The sequence below is a fragment of the Pholis gunnellus genome (genome assembly GCF_910591455.1).
Source record: "Pholis gunnellus genome assembly, chromosome: 19".
NCBI classification, from domain to species: domain Eukaryota; kingdom Metazoa; phylum Chordata; class Actinopteri; order Perciformes; family Pholidae; genus Pholis; species Pholis gunnellus.
The window spans coordinates 11,776,546-11,790,358 of record NC_136546.1 but is presented as its reverse complement, the minus strand read 5'-3'; the positions used below and the strand labels follow the sequence as shown (position 1 = coordinate 11,790,358).

Here is a 13,813-nt window from a genome sequence, read left to right as displayed (position 1 = left end):
CTGAATGACCCCGGGCCTGCATTGATTTATCACACTCTTCTGCCTGAACGATGTCCACAAGCCTTTAGACTCACTGGTGCAAATGACTGTTACATAACTGAGACGAATGAACCAGACACAGCCACGCCCTCTTGTTAAAACAATCTTTTCTTCTCTTTTCTTTGCAGCAAAGACTTTCTCAGTAGGGCTGAAACAATTCCTCGAGAAACTCTTTGTTTATTTCCTCGGCACGGTGGTGAAAAAGGTTCTAGGGCCTTGAAACCCAGAATGTTAGATGGAACTCAAATGCATTAAAAAGGTTTAGTACTGGTAGATACGACTGTTTAATGTAGATTTTTCAAAAAGAAAAGAAAGCCAATTAGTCCTTTTTGTTTTCTATTTTTCCTTAATAAACCAAATGTATTTTTTATCCGATTACTAGATTTATTTATGGAATAGTCGGTAGAATACTCGCTGCAGCACTATTTCTCCAAGGGGGGATTTTCAGGCGTAGAAATGTTAACGATAGAATGAAACACTAACAGGAGCAGAAGAGTCCAAGTCATAGAGAGCTGATGAAATGTACTGTGTCTTCACCGATACTTTATTCAAGCTCTTGAGGATGCTTTTCTGTCTGCCCGGGTTTTTTCAGCAACCATGATGAATCAATCACCCTGTCAGGCTGAGGTATCAAAAGTTTCCCAAAAAAAAACCCTGCTGCCTCAGACCCATTCAAATGTCTGGCTTTAGCTCTCTCAGCGCCTGGTGGAGAGCTCCCTCTCCAAAGCACTCAGACTCGGGCTCGGACCCAAACGGGTGCCCCCGAATTTAGCTCCGCCACCCTCCCTGCCAGGAATGACGGGCGGCAAAATGCTGGAAAGTTTTACCTCCTTAATGTTGACACTTTCACTTTTCCTATTGGCTTTCCAGTCCAAATGGGACAATGACAGCTTGTGTAGAGCAAACAGCTCAGGCAGTTCACATCAGGGAACAATGTGGGACAGCTTTGCAAGGCGGAGAACAGTCTGGAGCCGAGAAATGTGCTGACAAAGCTGCAAGGGTTTGGGAGGGAGGCAGAGAAGAGATTGCAGAGATTCCTCTGCAGCATCTTAACGGGCCCTCACTGGTGTCTTCATCAGAGGACCAGCAGCCCTGTATTCAATATTCAAACTAATTGGGCTGTTCTACAATCTGGTAACTGCATATCTCCTGAAGTACAAGTACCTCTGCCTGGTAATGTATTGAGTTACCTCCATCCAACCAGCTTTACATCATCTGTCAGTACTTTTACAGTGTTTCCAGGCCATAATTTGAACCTTAATAATTGAGTATGTGATCAGCACATACTTCCACAACAGCTGTGTATCCGTGTGTTTGAAGAAATCTAAATAAAACAATCTTCTTTGTAGCAATTGAAAGTTCTTTCTGATCAATATGTGTAAAAACAAGGTTGTATTATGGACATTCCTTACGTGCCTGATGGAGACTGAAAATGGGACGCCGCACAAAGTTGAATATATTTCACTGTCAGATTTTTTGCATGAACTAGTTTTGTAGGAAAGAGCACCAGAAACAGAGAGAGGGGAGAAAGAAGAAAGACAGATTTCAGAGTGAGAGTTCAACTCGGTCACTCAGTCGCAATATCTTCTCTTTCTTCCCTATCAGAGGTTAAAGAAACTTTAACAAAAGTAGGTCACATTTAGACAAACCGTCGTCTTACAAACGGGCAGACTTCTGTGTTTAAAGGCTGGCACCGTCTCCCAAATGAAACTGCTCAAGTTCGTCTACTTGTATTCATTGCTCTGGTAAATTTGATGCAATTCTTTGTCGTTTATTCCAAAGGCGGGATGAAAGCAAATTGCCGTTAATCTGTCTGAGTTCACACAGGCTTTTGGCTGCAGCTGGTTTCTGCCACATGAGTAGTATTTTAATATGCAAGTCCCAAAAGGCCTGTAGGTCAGATTTAACAATCAATATCCATGTAACAATAGAGTCAAGCTGCAACCAATATGTAATAATTAACTGGTGCATTTGCACAGCATCCACTGGAAACCAGTTCACCTCTACATCATGAAACCAGCTCCAGGAACAGGGAGAGATCTTTGAAATTGTGAAACTCGCTCTGGCAAACTGGTCAGTCCTAATCACTAACAGGAAGAGCGACATCACTTGGAGGAGCGAAGATGAACCAGCTGGAAACCATTTGTTCAGTCATTTTTTACGGAAACCTACTTTTTTGAACATGAAACTCATAAATCACACAGCGTGCTGAAGCTAAAGCCCTTTGAAATCTACTGTAGGTTGTATGGATGAGGCGATCGTCTTTTGAAAGTCTGTTTGATCAGTGGCATGATTTATAACTTTTATATATTCATCATTTTAATGCACTTGATACATTTTTCTTGCTGAGAAAAATGTGTGCGTACTACTCAATGAGTTGTTCAGAGCATCGACGGCAGAACAAGTTAGGAAACACTGCCCTCTTTTGGCAACACTGCAGGGAAGCAGGGCGGATCATACAGGAAGCAGGAGGCTATGTGACCAAAAGCTATTTATTCAAGTCTGATGTTTCAGCTCAGATGGGTTCATGAGGTTTAAGCCATCTTTGCAATAGTGTTTAATGTTCTCCAAACACAAGTGTGTGCACACACACCTCGTAAAGAGTTGACTTCATCAGCAGGGTGGTGGTTTCTCAGCGAGCAAAGCTCTTTTTTAAATTGGACTGAAACCAAATTGACCGTGCTGGAGAAACAAAAATCAGAAAAATAAAAAAAAAGTAGTGGAAAAACTATTTTTTTATAGCCATTATGTAGCAACACACAAGATAAAAGCTGAGGATTACAGCCAGGAAGAGCTCTTTGAAGTGGACTGGTTTCTAAATGTCTTACATTCCTCACCAAAAGTGCTGATGCTTGCAGCCAAAGTCTGTGATCCCTGTTTAACACCCAACCGTGATCGTTGTTGCTATATATAGATGAGAGATAGAGATAGAGATAGAGATAGAGATAGACTGCAATAACGAGGTTTTATTTTCTCTGTCACACTTCTGACGTTAATAATAGCTTTAAAAAGAATCTTAGTGTTTTATCCATCACAGTACATAAAAATAGAAGAATGAAGCCCCAATTATCAAGCTTGATTGAAATATATCTTTATTATAATACATCAAAAGCATGGACTTGCAATAACATGGTCTGATTTTAGTGTGACGAAACTCACTGAATGTGCACTCTGGTTATCGGACACCTAGTTCACATGAATGGCAGCCAATGGTTGAGATTAACAGTAGCCAGCCTTGATGGGAAAGGTGGCCAATTTGTGCGCTTGAAAGAAGAAGTAGTCGGGAACAGACCTGAGCCAAAAAGCACTTGCAAATCATTTTTAAAGTTTGCGTTAAACTGTGCGAGTGCAGGGCTTCAAGTCTGCCACGAAGGCAACATTATCTGGACCAACGTAGGAAATATTTTAGAGTTAAATGAATCAACTTTAATGAGGCTGATCATATGAAAGGCAAAGAAAACCCCACAGTGCTCCATGCAATGTAAAACGGAACATTAATTGCAACTACTATTTTACCCAGGTCAGGATGAAAAGGGACTATTTGAAGAGCAGGTTCTACTTTTTGGCCGACTGGAGCCGCTCGCTCACATTCTCCCAGTTGATGACATTCCAGATGGCCTTAACGTAGTCCGGCCGCACATTTTTGTACTGAAGGTAGTAGGCATGCTCCCATACGTCGATACCGAGGAGGGGGATGAGGCCTGAGGGTCAGAGACAACGGAGGTAAAGATCCGGCACTCATGAAACAAAGCCATCAAAGCGGTTTTCAACAGACCTGTAGTCCCATGCAGGGGGTCCTGGTTAGCACAAGCAGCGATACGAAGTCTTCCGCTCTCCTTGTCGTAGCCCAGCCAGCCCCAGCCAGAGCCCTGCACTGCCACTGTAGCAGCAGACATCTTCTCCTTCATCTTCTGTAAGGAGCCAAAGTCCCGCTTAATGGCCTCCAGCAGCTCCCCTGCAAGAAGCGACACAGACAGATGCTACTTCTAAAAGCAAAAGAGCTAAATCAAAAAGCATTTTCAGGAAACTTAAATGTCTACACAGTTTATAGACCTTTTGTCTATAGATTCTGTATTATCTGGAAGAGAGATGCTGCGTCAGCCTCATACCGTCTGGAAATTATGTTCTACTTATTCTTGAAAAACAATGAAAAAAAAAGCACAATTTAATTTGAGGCCAGCCACACTAAAGGATGTCTCCACATAACCCAACTAGGCAGCTTCTTCGACCACTAGGGGGCAGAATGATAAAAGGAAACTACCAAAATGTAACACAATGATGATATTCCCACAGCCAAGCACACCTTGTTTGTAAGAGGTTATAAACTGAAAACAATGAGCTTAAAGCTGCACAGAGTGCACCTCAGTGCAGCTTTAAGCTCAGTTGGCTGTTCGCACAGTGGATCCAGCACTACTAGCAGGCTCGTCACATTACAGAGTCACGTGTGCAGGTTCAGGTCAACTACAAAACAAAGAAGTTTAGGAAAAATGAGAGAGAGAGACGACAAGCTGTTCGGCGTTTTAAATGCCTTACCCTGTGGCTCGTCGCCACCATTCGGGGAGAGGTTTGTCCAGAAAATAGTGTGATTTATGTGGCCTCCACCGTTGAACTTCAGAGCTGGCTGGAGAGCAATCTGAGCCGTCACATCTCCTAAAATACAAGTCAAACACAAAGACACATCTGTTGAATGGGACTGATGTGGATAGAATAGAAGATAGAATTACAAAGACAGCTTGAGATGTATATTTAGTTCATTATTTCTTACACAAAAGCAATGTAGTGATGAGTTTGCGTTGCGTACCCTTTGCTAGTGCCTCCTGATATTTCTCCTCTGTAACGTTGAGGTTGTTCACATATGTGGCGTGATGCTTGCTGTGGTGCAGCTGCATGATCTCTGCATTGATGTGGGGCTCCAGGGCACCATAGTCGTAGGCCAGGTCAGGGAGCGTGTGCTTCTGCCTCGATGCAGCTACCTGGCTGATAGTTTGGCTGAGGCTGGCTGCACACCTGACAAAAAGCAGAGGACAAACTTACCAACCATAGGAGCTCAAAGGGAGCCGTTAGTCTGGTTTAGAGCCGACATAAGAGGGAAATTGGCACGTGACTGATTTTAAAGGGGAACTACACTCTCTGAAAAAACTAGAGAGCTAAAAACACTGTGAGTCCACAAAATCAGTCTCCCAATAATGGTCCATGGAGGAGGAGTTTGAGACTGACTTGAGTAAAAGTATCTCGTGTTCACAATTAGCTACTGATTGGACTTTCCAAAACCAACAACATTTGGGGATTCTTAATTTAAGTGGTGCTCCCCTATCTTTCCACATATACAGAGGTACAATAATAACTAAGCCGACAGTGGTGCCTGTCTGATTAAAGTATTAGCCCAAGATAGCCTGGTACAGTTAGGAATAACAGCTCGACAAGCCTGATAATAGTCAGGTGTTGATTGTAGATTAAGGAAAGTTAACTAACCTATGAGCTGATGGCACCGGGTTAGCCCTGAATAACAAAGCGTGTCCAAATATAACAGCATTCAATTATCAATCCATGACATGACATACGAGTACAGGACGATGCTATAGTTCAAAATCCTTCAGTTTGTGCGCCACAAGCCTCGCTGAGCTGCTAAACGAAGTTAGCATCCTGGCTAGCTGCATGTTAGCTCAGAATAAACAACTCAAGTTCAGGAACCATCGCTGCTAGCAGGAGTCCTAACTCCTTGTGCTCTTTGATCAGGAAAAGGACACTTAATAGTAAAATGGTATCAGTTTTACCTGCGCACTTGGCCAACTCTGCACAGCATGGTCATGATAGAGCTCACAGGACAGAGCAGACAAACTAGTAACTGCCCTTGAACTGAGCTATTTCAACTTGACAGCGCAGCCGACCGTACCATTATCTTCACTTGGGGGTGTTGAGGGGAGTGCGCAGGAGTGACACAAACCTCACCTGAGGCCAACTCTCCTCTCAGACATATTGATAGTCTATATATGATGACATGTTAGATGAAAATATGGTATTTCTGAATTAATCTAAACATAATATATAATGGAGATACCTCACGCAAAAAAGTGCATATTTAGTTAAAGAACTACTCTATGCGTCTGTGACTGATATTCTGTTTCAGTTTTGAATACAATGTCAGAGTAAATAAACTATACATAATAAAATGAAATACAGCCATAATAATTGTAAATAATCGATCAATAAACAAAACTAACAGGATCACGTGAACGCATCTTCTCAAACAGTCGAGGCAACGTCAGAGATCGTCTATATTAAGACAAATGAATCACTCAGAGGAAAACAACGACACCTCAGTATTTTTAATTGGTGGGTCCACAAAGACAGAATAACTACCGAAGAATGCATCTGGACTACAGACTTTGATATTATGGACCAATAAGTTATTGTTGTCACTCAACAATTTTCTGCTGGCCTGCTTTACGGCCAAAATAAAAGCAGGATGCCCAGACCTCCTCACATCTCATTCATAAATGTCTCACACTAACAATACAACACACATTTCCATCATTCAAAAATCAGTGAACACACAATTGATGATAAACTAAAAAAAATGAGTTAGAGTCACAGCCCAGCACTACAACCACTGTCACAAAAAACTACACAAAGACTGTTACTATTAGGATTATAGATGTAGCTTATAAAATATAATTTAAAACTGTGAAAAATATCAGTCACATTATCCCAGGGCTCAAGGATGTCGTTAAATGGCTTGATTCGTCCAACAAACAGTCTGAAATGAAAAGACATCACATTTATTATGATAATAAACTCAGAAAACCTGCAAATATTTACAATTAAGAGGCTGGAACTAGAATCATTGATTCTCAAAATAATATACAGTTGTTATTAATTAATCAAGTAACTGTTTCAGCTCTCGTGTACACAGCTTTCAAACATGCTCATGTATGAAGAGCACACATACATTAGATTAGATAGAGGGATAGTTACTTTATTAATCCAATAACCAGCAATTAAATATCAAATGCACAGTACATAGAATGAAATAGAATAATATTAAATTAACTAACTTAACAGTAGTGCAAAGATTTAACCAAACAACAAACAAACAACAGAGTAACGGCTATAGTTTTGTGATTGATTTGGCTATTACAAACCTGAACTTACAATAAAGTAGAAATAAGAGCATGAAGAAATACATCCCATTCATTTATTCGAAGTAAATAACCATTATGTGTATTGTTACTTTACTCTGAATGTATTATATGGCTCGTGAGGAGCGTTTTGTATTCTGTAAACCTCTGCGGAGTGAGAGCTCCGTGTCTTTCTCCCGGTCTCTGGTTGTACTCTGCAGCAACGCGAGTGCAGCAGCTCGGCCACTGTTCTCCCGTCAGTGACGAAGATGATGGTGATTACGCAGAAGCGAGCCAACTACACATAAATTCACGGCTAGTTTTAAACACAACTTTGCAAAAAAAATTTGCCACTTTTGTGAAGGATCCGTGAAGCCGAGGGGGGTTCCAGAAACGTCGAAAGAAACCGGGCCTGGGTATGTGCTTCGATGACTTGAAGGCCCGAAAATCTGCAGCTAAGAGCCCGCTAGTTTCAGGAAAAGGAGCGCAAGGGAGGGAGTCGTTTCCTTCACCGCCATTTTGTGATAACAAGGAGCCGAAAACAGAGCCAAGAATTGCATGCTGCCAGGCTGAACATAAAGGAAATATTGTTGCCTCACGTTGTAATTTCACAGCCGTTATTTATATTTGGCTCGCGAATGCTAAATGTTATTAGCACCGCGGAGTTAACCTTGGTTCGCTTATTTCTGGTCCTCGGCATCGTTGCTGCCACAGCAGCTAACAGTAGGCACGACAGCTCTTATTGACCGGTAGCGTTAACTTTTACTCGGTCCACCGTGTTGTTTACGTGAGCTGCATGTATTGCTCGTACACCAAAGCATTCTTCGCAAACTTACCCTGCATGTCGTATTTTAGTGCGACGCGCTATTGCTTAAAAAAGATGTTGCAGCGGCTTCTACACGCGACACCAAGCTGTGCTTTAATCACCATTTCTCTCTCATACTTGTAGAGTTCACGATGACCAACGAGGAGCCGCTACCCAAGAAGGTGATTGTCCTTTTCTAGTGTATTCACCATGTGTGTCACGAGGCCCTTCGTGTCTAAACATGAGCTGAATTACTTCTTTTATTGAACCAGTTGTTGTTTGTCTTACAGGTTCGCCTCAGTGAGTCTGACATGAAGACACTGACCAGAGAGGAGTTGTGCACGAGGTAGATGACAGCTCCACACCTGCAGCTTTATTATTCTTGATCTATTTAGGTTGAGCTGGTGATGTTTACACTTGTTGTGCTCCTCTCAGGTGGAAACAGCATGAAGCCTATGTCCAGGTCCTGGAGGCAAAATATACAGAGCTATGTTGTAAGTACATCTGCACATATCATGTCTCCGGCCAGCAATAAACACTATATTTTGGCATGCTGTGTCCCTTTTTTATTTGGCTGCTTGTGAAGTGGACGTGTCTCCTGATGGATCTTCTTTTCTTCCCCGTCTTAGCCAATGACGTGACGGTGCTGAAGGAGTCCGAGGAGAAGCTCAAGCAGCAGCAGCAGCAGGAGTCTGCGCGCAGGGAGAACATCTTGGTCATGAGGCTTGCCACCAAGGAGCAGGAAATGCAAGAATGCACCGTATGTATCTATTCCTCCACGTTCTTAATGCTTAATGAAAAAACTCTACACTACACCTTTTATTCATTAGTTATCATGGTACGTAGGCTAAAGGTAAATGGTGTCTAGCAGGGCATCCATAGCGCTTATCTTTAGACTGACAGCTCAGTGGATCACCCAGTGGCTTTAAGGAAGCACATGCCATTCTGATAAGAACACAACACACACACACACACACACAGAGGTTAGAAAGATTTGTTGCTCTGAGTTATAATGGTTAGATTCCTAGCTTTGAGGCTTATTGGTTACACCCTTTGCCTCTCTTGGAAATATATCCAATGAGATCTGTGAACTCCATCATAGCTGTGACTGTGGCAGTTTTTCTTACTTTGGGTGTGTCCAGGAGAGCAACTTATGTCTAACAAAAGCTTGTGATAGAGATTTAAAGTGGCTTTGGTGTAATATAGGATGAATCTTGATAGCTATGACTATCAATCTAGATGTTGTTCAAAATTGAGCATACTGTTTCAGGAGGCCTTATCTTAAATATACTCTGGGGGCCCAATTTATTCTCCAGAGGCTCGGGATTGAAAAGTTGTCGATAATCCTAAAAACGTAGAACCAGATCATGTTAGTGCTTCTGATTTTGGGGGGAAATGTGTCTCCGTCGACTGAAGATCAGTAAAGCTAAAGGACTGGTACTCCTAACAATCAAACGTTCTTCATCAGTAGTGGGGTACTCCGCCTTACTGGTCAGTAACACCCGTTTGTTTCATCCTGCAGACCCAGATCCAGTACCTCAAGCAAGTCCAGCAGCCGAGTGCAGCCCAGCTGCGGTCGTCCATGGTGGACCCCGCCATCAACTTGTTTTTCCTCAAAATGAAGGCTGAACTAGAACAGACTAAAGACAAACTGGAGCAGGCCCAAAATGAACTGAGTGCCTGGAAATTTACACCTGATAGGTAAAGACAATCAAAATCAAAATAACCCCCCCCCCCCCTCCCCAAAAAAACAAACAGTCAAGACTTCCTCACGCCCCCCCACCCTCACTCTCACTGCAGGCATGCAGGGACTATGGTGGGGGGGGAAGGCTGACAAATGCTGTACTCGCCCCTCGAGGCTCAGACTTTACAGAGAAGCCAGTCACTGCAGAACCAAAGTGTTTTTGTACTCGTGCACTCTTTGCCAGCTACATATCACATAACCTAAAGACAGTATGGTCAGGTGACACTTGTGTTTCAGCTCTCTCCCCTCGTATCCCCTCACCGTCCAAGGGCCTGAAGGAGTCCGGACTGTTCCCGAAGAGGTGGTCTCTCACTTCCCGTCACGGATATGCCCCCCCCCACCCCACCCCACCGCCCCCTCAGCTCAAACCAGACAGTTCGCTTATTTAATAGGGGGGGCTATGGTGGAGGTTGAGTCAGGCAGGGAGCATCCCTAGCCTTAAAAAACAAAAAAAACAACCAAACAAAGCAATTGAACATTTTACAGACAATTCCCCATTCTCGGTTTATAGAGACATTTAACTGTGGATTACGCCACACACACACATACCCTGTAGTCGGCCTGGGAAAGACTTTTTTTTTGGACAGTCTAGATACATTGCAGTAACGTGAGGAAAGCTTCTAGGATTAACAGTAAGACTGTGGGGGGGAGGGGAGGAGAGACACTAGAAATGGTGTTGAGACTGTGAGCGGAGCCAGATCCTCGGTCCACAGAGGACTGTGGTTCAGGGACGGGGGTCCAGTCGCCCGTGTCTTTGAACTTGGGCCCACCCACGGTAGAGTGTATTTACATGTTTTATTTTGTGACTTGTTTCTTTTGATTGCCATTTCTCCTGTTTCTCCAAAACAAACACTTACTGCAGTGTGTGTGTGTGTGTGTGTGTGTGTGTGTGTGTGAAGCATGATTTGGCTTTGATTGTTTACACTTTGTGTACATTATTTACACTTTTATGATGAATTAAGCTTTGCTTAATTTTTCAGATTCGTACTGAAACACACTGCTGTAGGTGCACTGAGTCCTGTTTTCAAGTTGTGAATGCAAATGTCCTTTTAAAAAAAGTCATGTTATGAGTTGATGAGACTGTATTTATTGTATTTTTGTATATTTCTGTGATTGACCTCACGATCTTTCCCTCAGCTCATTATAACCTTTATTCTCACCTGTGAAACACGTCGGGTCTGTTGTGTGTTTTCCTGTCTTTAAAAACGAAGTTACACTCCGGTCTCTCACACAGCATGTCTCCTCAGTCCTCTAAGGAAATGAGTTGTTATGATAATCACCAACTGAGAAGAAACGCAGTTAACTAATTAACTTTCAGTGCACACTTGCATTGTTATGACAAGTAAGAATACTACAGTGAGCTGTTGCCACTGTGATGACTTCTTCTAGGGTACAGCTGCCGAGTTACTTGCTGTTGTTTTTAATATTTCTTTTTTCCTTCTGGCCAGACTTCCTACGGCATCTGTAGACTAAATCCATGGCAGTTAGCTCTGGTTTTACATAACATGTGTGCCTGTCCTTTGTTCTCAACTTTGGCTTCTTGATCGGTGCTTTGTGTAAAGCATAGCCACAGATGCAGCTAATGTAAATCTAACAGGTGTGCTGGACTGTTGAGAAAGCAGCCTTAAGCTATTTGATTTTACTGCTGAAATACTTGCTCCTGTGTGTTTTTAAAGTGATGACTACACAAAACCAGTGCCTGCTTCTGCAGTGAATATTTCCTATTTTGCTACTTGATATTTAAATTGCAGGGTTTCTTGTAGCGTGTCAATCTAATATTACACTGTTACATTGTTTTATTCTGCTTTGTGTTCACACACGGGGATGTAGCGGGTGCGTTTTTGAATTTGGTTGCTACAGAATTGCCATTGTTTTTAAAGTGCTCACTTTTCTTCAATATGCAACATGCTGAATTAAGTTACAGTTAAAAATGGATGCATCAGTTCCACATAGCTAGCTTGTTTTGTTTGGGTTTCAGCGACAATGAGCAACTTATATGGTTCATACATAGTCATAATTTAGCCTTTAATTCAGCTAGAGAGAGAGAATGTTTGTACAGATACAAGAAAATCATTTGACATTCATTTGCACAGAACCGGTTTGTGTCAGTAATTTTATATTGCATTGGAATCTAATGAATCTAGAAACTCCCGTTGTGAGTGATTCAGAGCCGGGCCAGGTTAGAGAGCAATGGCATCACTTCACCTTGTTGTGTTTGTCTCCTGGTTCACTGCGTGATGTGAGACTTGTCTCCCTTACAGCCAGACGGGGAAGAAACTGATGGCCAAGTGTCGAATGCTGATTCAGGAAAACCAGGAGCTGGGTCGGCAGATGTCCCAGGGACGCATCGCCCAGCTGGAGGCCGAGTTGGCCCTGCAGAAGAAGTACAGTGAGGAGCTCAAGAGCAGTCAAGACGGTGAGAACATCTCTTGTTTCTTTACCAAATGTGACCGCTGGTCATGTGTACGTCTTTTTAACGTTCTGCTGTGGATTTGTTCTTTGCCGATCTCGGTCCCTCCCAGAGCTGAATGACTTCATCATCCAGCTAGACGAGGAGGTGGAGGGGATGCAGAGCACCATCCTCGTCCTGCAGCAGCAGTTGAAGGACTCCCGCCAGCAGCTGTCTCAGACCCAGGGGGCGTTGAGCGGAGCCGGGCCCAGCAGGACTTCACCCGCCGCCTCCTGCTCGTCCGCCGAACCGTCCGCCCAGCCCGAGCAGGCCAGCACGCCTTCCGAACCGATGGGCAAAGACTACGGGAGGGTCTCCAACGGACCGAGCAATGGCAACTCGTCCCAGAGAAGCGAGACCACCACGCCCAGCCTGTACCGGGAGGTCAGCAGCACCGAGGAAGACTTTCCCATGTCCCCCGTGGTTTCCAGCCCCGGCGAGACCGAGACCAAACTGTCCAACCACTCGGAGGAGGCGTCAGGGAGTCAGACCGCCGCCGGGAGAGTTGGAGGACCCGTGGGTTTCGGGAGCCAGCTGAGTGCAGGGTACGAGAGCGTGGACTCTCCGACAGGCAGCGAGACGTCATTGACTCAGCACTCGAACGACACAGACTCCACCGCCGACACCCACGAGGACAAGGCCGCCCTGGTGACCAAGGGCACCAGGACTGCAGGGTCACGGCACACTCAGAACGGCCTGGACTCCAGCACGAGCGACAGCGCGGTTTTGTAATGTACTTTGACATGTACCGTCTTTTCCTTTTTTTTTTCTTTTTCTTTTTTTTTATACAATATACAAAACAAGGCAACAAATGCATAGTCGGTAACACAGCGCTGCTGTCCCCAGACATTTTGTTTTCCCCCTCTTCCCCTCGCCTATCGTGACGCCTCTGTCACATTTGTGTTGCTAAACAGGGATATAACCGGTATGGGTTAATGTTAGATTTGAATTGAGTGGATGTATGATTTAAAACTAGTACGTTTCATTCTGCTGTTTCTTTGAGCATGTCTATGCTGTTCTCGTTTGAGCTCTTGACACTGAAATCAGGCATCTGGTGTTTGTAACTCATCGTCAAAAGTCAGTAAGTATCACTGAATTACAGTAGCTTCGCAATATTCACGGTCATTTTTAGATGTTGGCCTGTGTTGTTTTTTTTTTTGTTTTTTTTTAATGCAATTTTAATTTTTCATTGACAAAAAAATTCTGTTCAAAAGACTGTTGAATTGTGAGTAGTTTATTTGCGATGTTCATATTATTCTGACTTCAGTCCTTTTCATGTACTGACCAAATACCAATAAAGATTTTTAATACTACAGAGTGAAACCCATTATTACTACCCATCAATATACTAAAATGGAAACTTAATACTTATGTAACATATTGGCTCATCTGTAGCATGAATATTTAAAGGACTCATCATATAATCCACCCCACTGGGCCTGAAAGGCTCCTGTAAGTTTAATAAGAGTATTATACTTTTGCCTTATTTCAAAGTTACTATAATGAGAGGATGATGTATAAAAATAAAAGGTGTTTTGCTTGTGTTGTTACTTAGTCTTAAATAACGTAATTTGGGTGACACGAAATAAGACTACATTTAAGTAATTGCAGAGGTTGAAAAGAACAGGATACAGATAGACATTAAAAATACAAAAGCT

General features: G+C 43.1%; 2 protein-coding genes across 4 annotated transcripts; one reads left to right on the top strand and one right to left on the bottom strand.

The window, feature by feature from the left end:
- Positions 1-3,122: 3,122 nt before the first annotated feature.
- On the bottom strand, positions 3,123-5,920 carry sod2 (superoxide dismutase 2, mitochondrial). Its single transcript, XM_079180406.1, has 5 exons — positions 5,814-5,920; positions 4,841-5,046; positions 4,573-4,689; positions 3,815-3,994; positions 3,123-3,740 (listed from the first exon to the last, which is right to left on the bottom strand). The coding sequence occupies exons 1-5, from the start codon at positions 5,846-5,848 to the stop codon at positions 3,595-3,597; spliced, it is 684 nt and encodes a 227-aa protein (XP_079036532.1). The 5' UTR covers positions 5,849-5,920; the 3' UTR covers positions 3,123-3,594.
- Positions 5,921-7,397: 1,477 nt separating this feature from the next.
- On the top strand, positions 7,398-13,468 carry wtap (WT1 associated protein). Of its 3 annotated transcripts, XM_079180629.1 has the most exons (8): positions 7,398-7,573; positions 8,107-8,144; positions 8,253-8,308; positions 8,398-8,456; positions 8,592-8,722; positions 9,485-9,663; positions 11,968-12,122; positions 12,229-13,468. In XM_079180629.1, the coding sequence occupies exons 2-8, from the start codon at positions 8,115-8,117 to the stop codon at positions 12,885-12,887; spliced, it is 1,269 nt and encodes a 422-aa protein (XP_079036755.1). In that variant the 5' UTR covers positions 7,398-7,573; positions 8,107-8,114; the 3' UTR covers positions 12,888-13,468. The 3 variants fall into 3 exon arrangements, with proteins under 3 accessions (XP_079036755.1, XP_079036757.1, XP_079036756.1); XM_079180631.1 differs by lacking the exon at positions 12,229-13,468 and having other exon boundaries at positions 9,485-11,983; XM_079180630.1 differs by lacking the exons at positions 7,398-7,573; positions 8,107-8,144; positions 8,253-8,308; ... (1 more) ...; positions 8,592-8,722; positions 9,485-9,663 and adding an exon at positions 9,670-10,481.
- Positions 13,469-13,813: the final 345 nt, after the last annotated feature.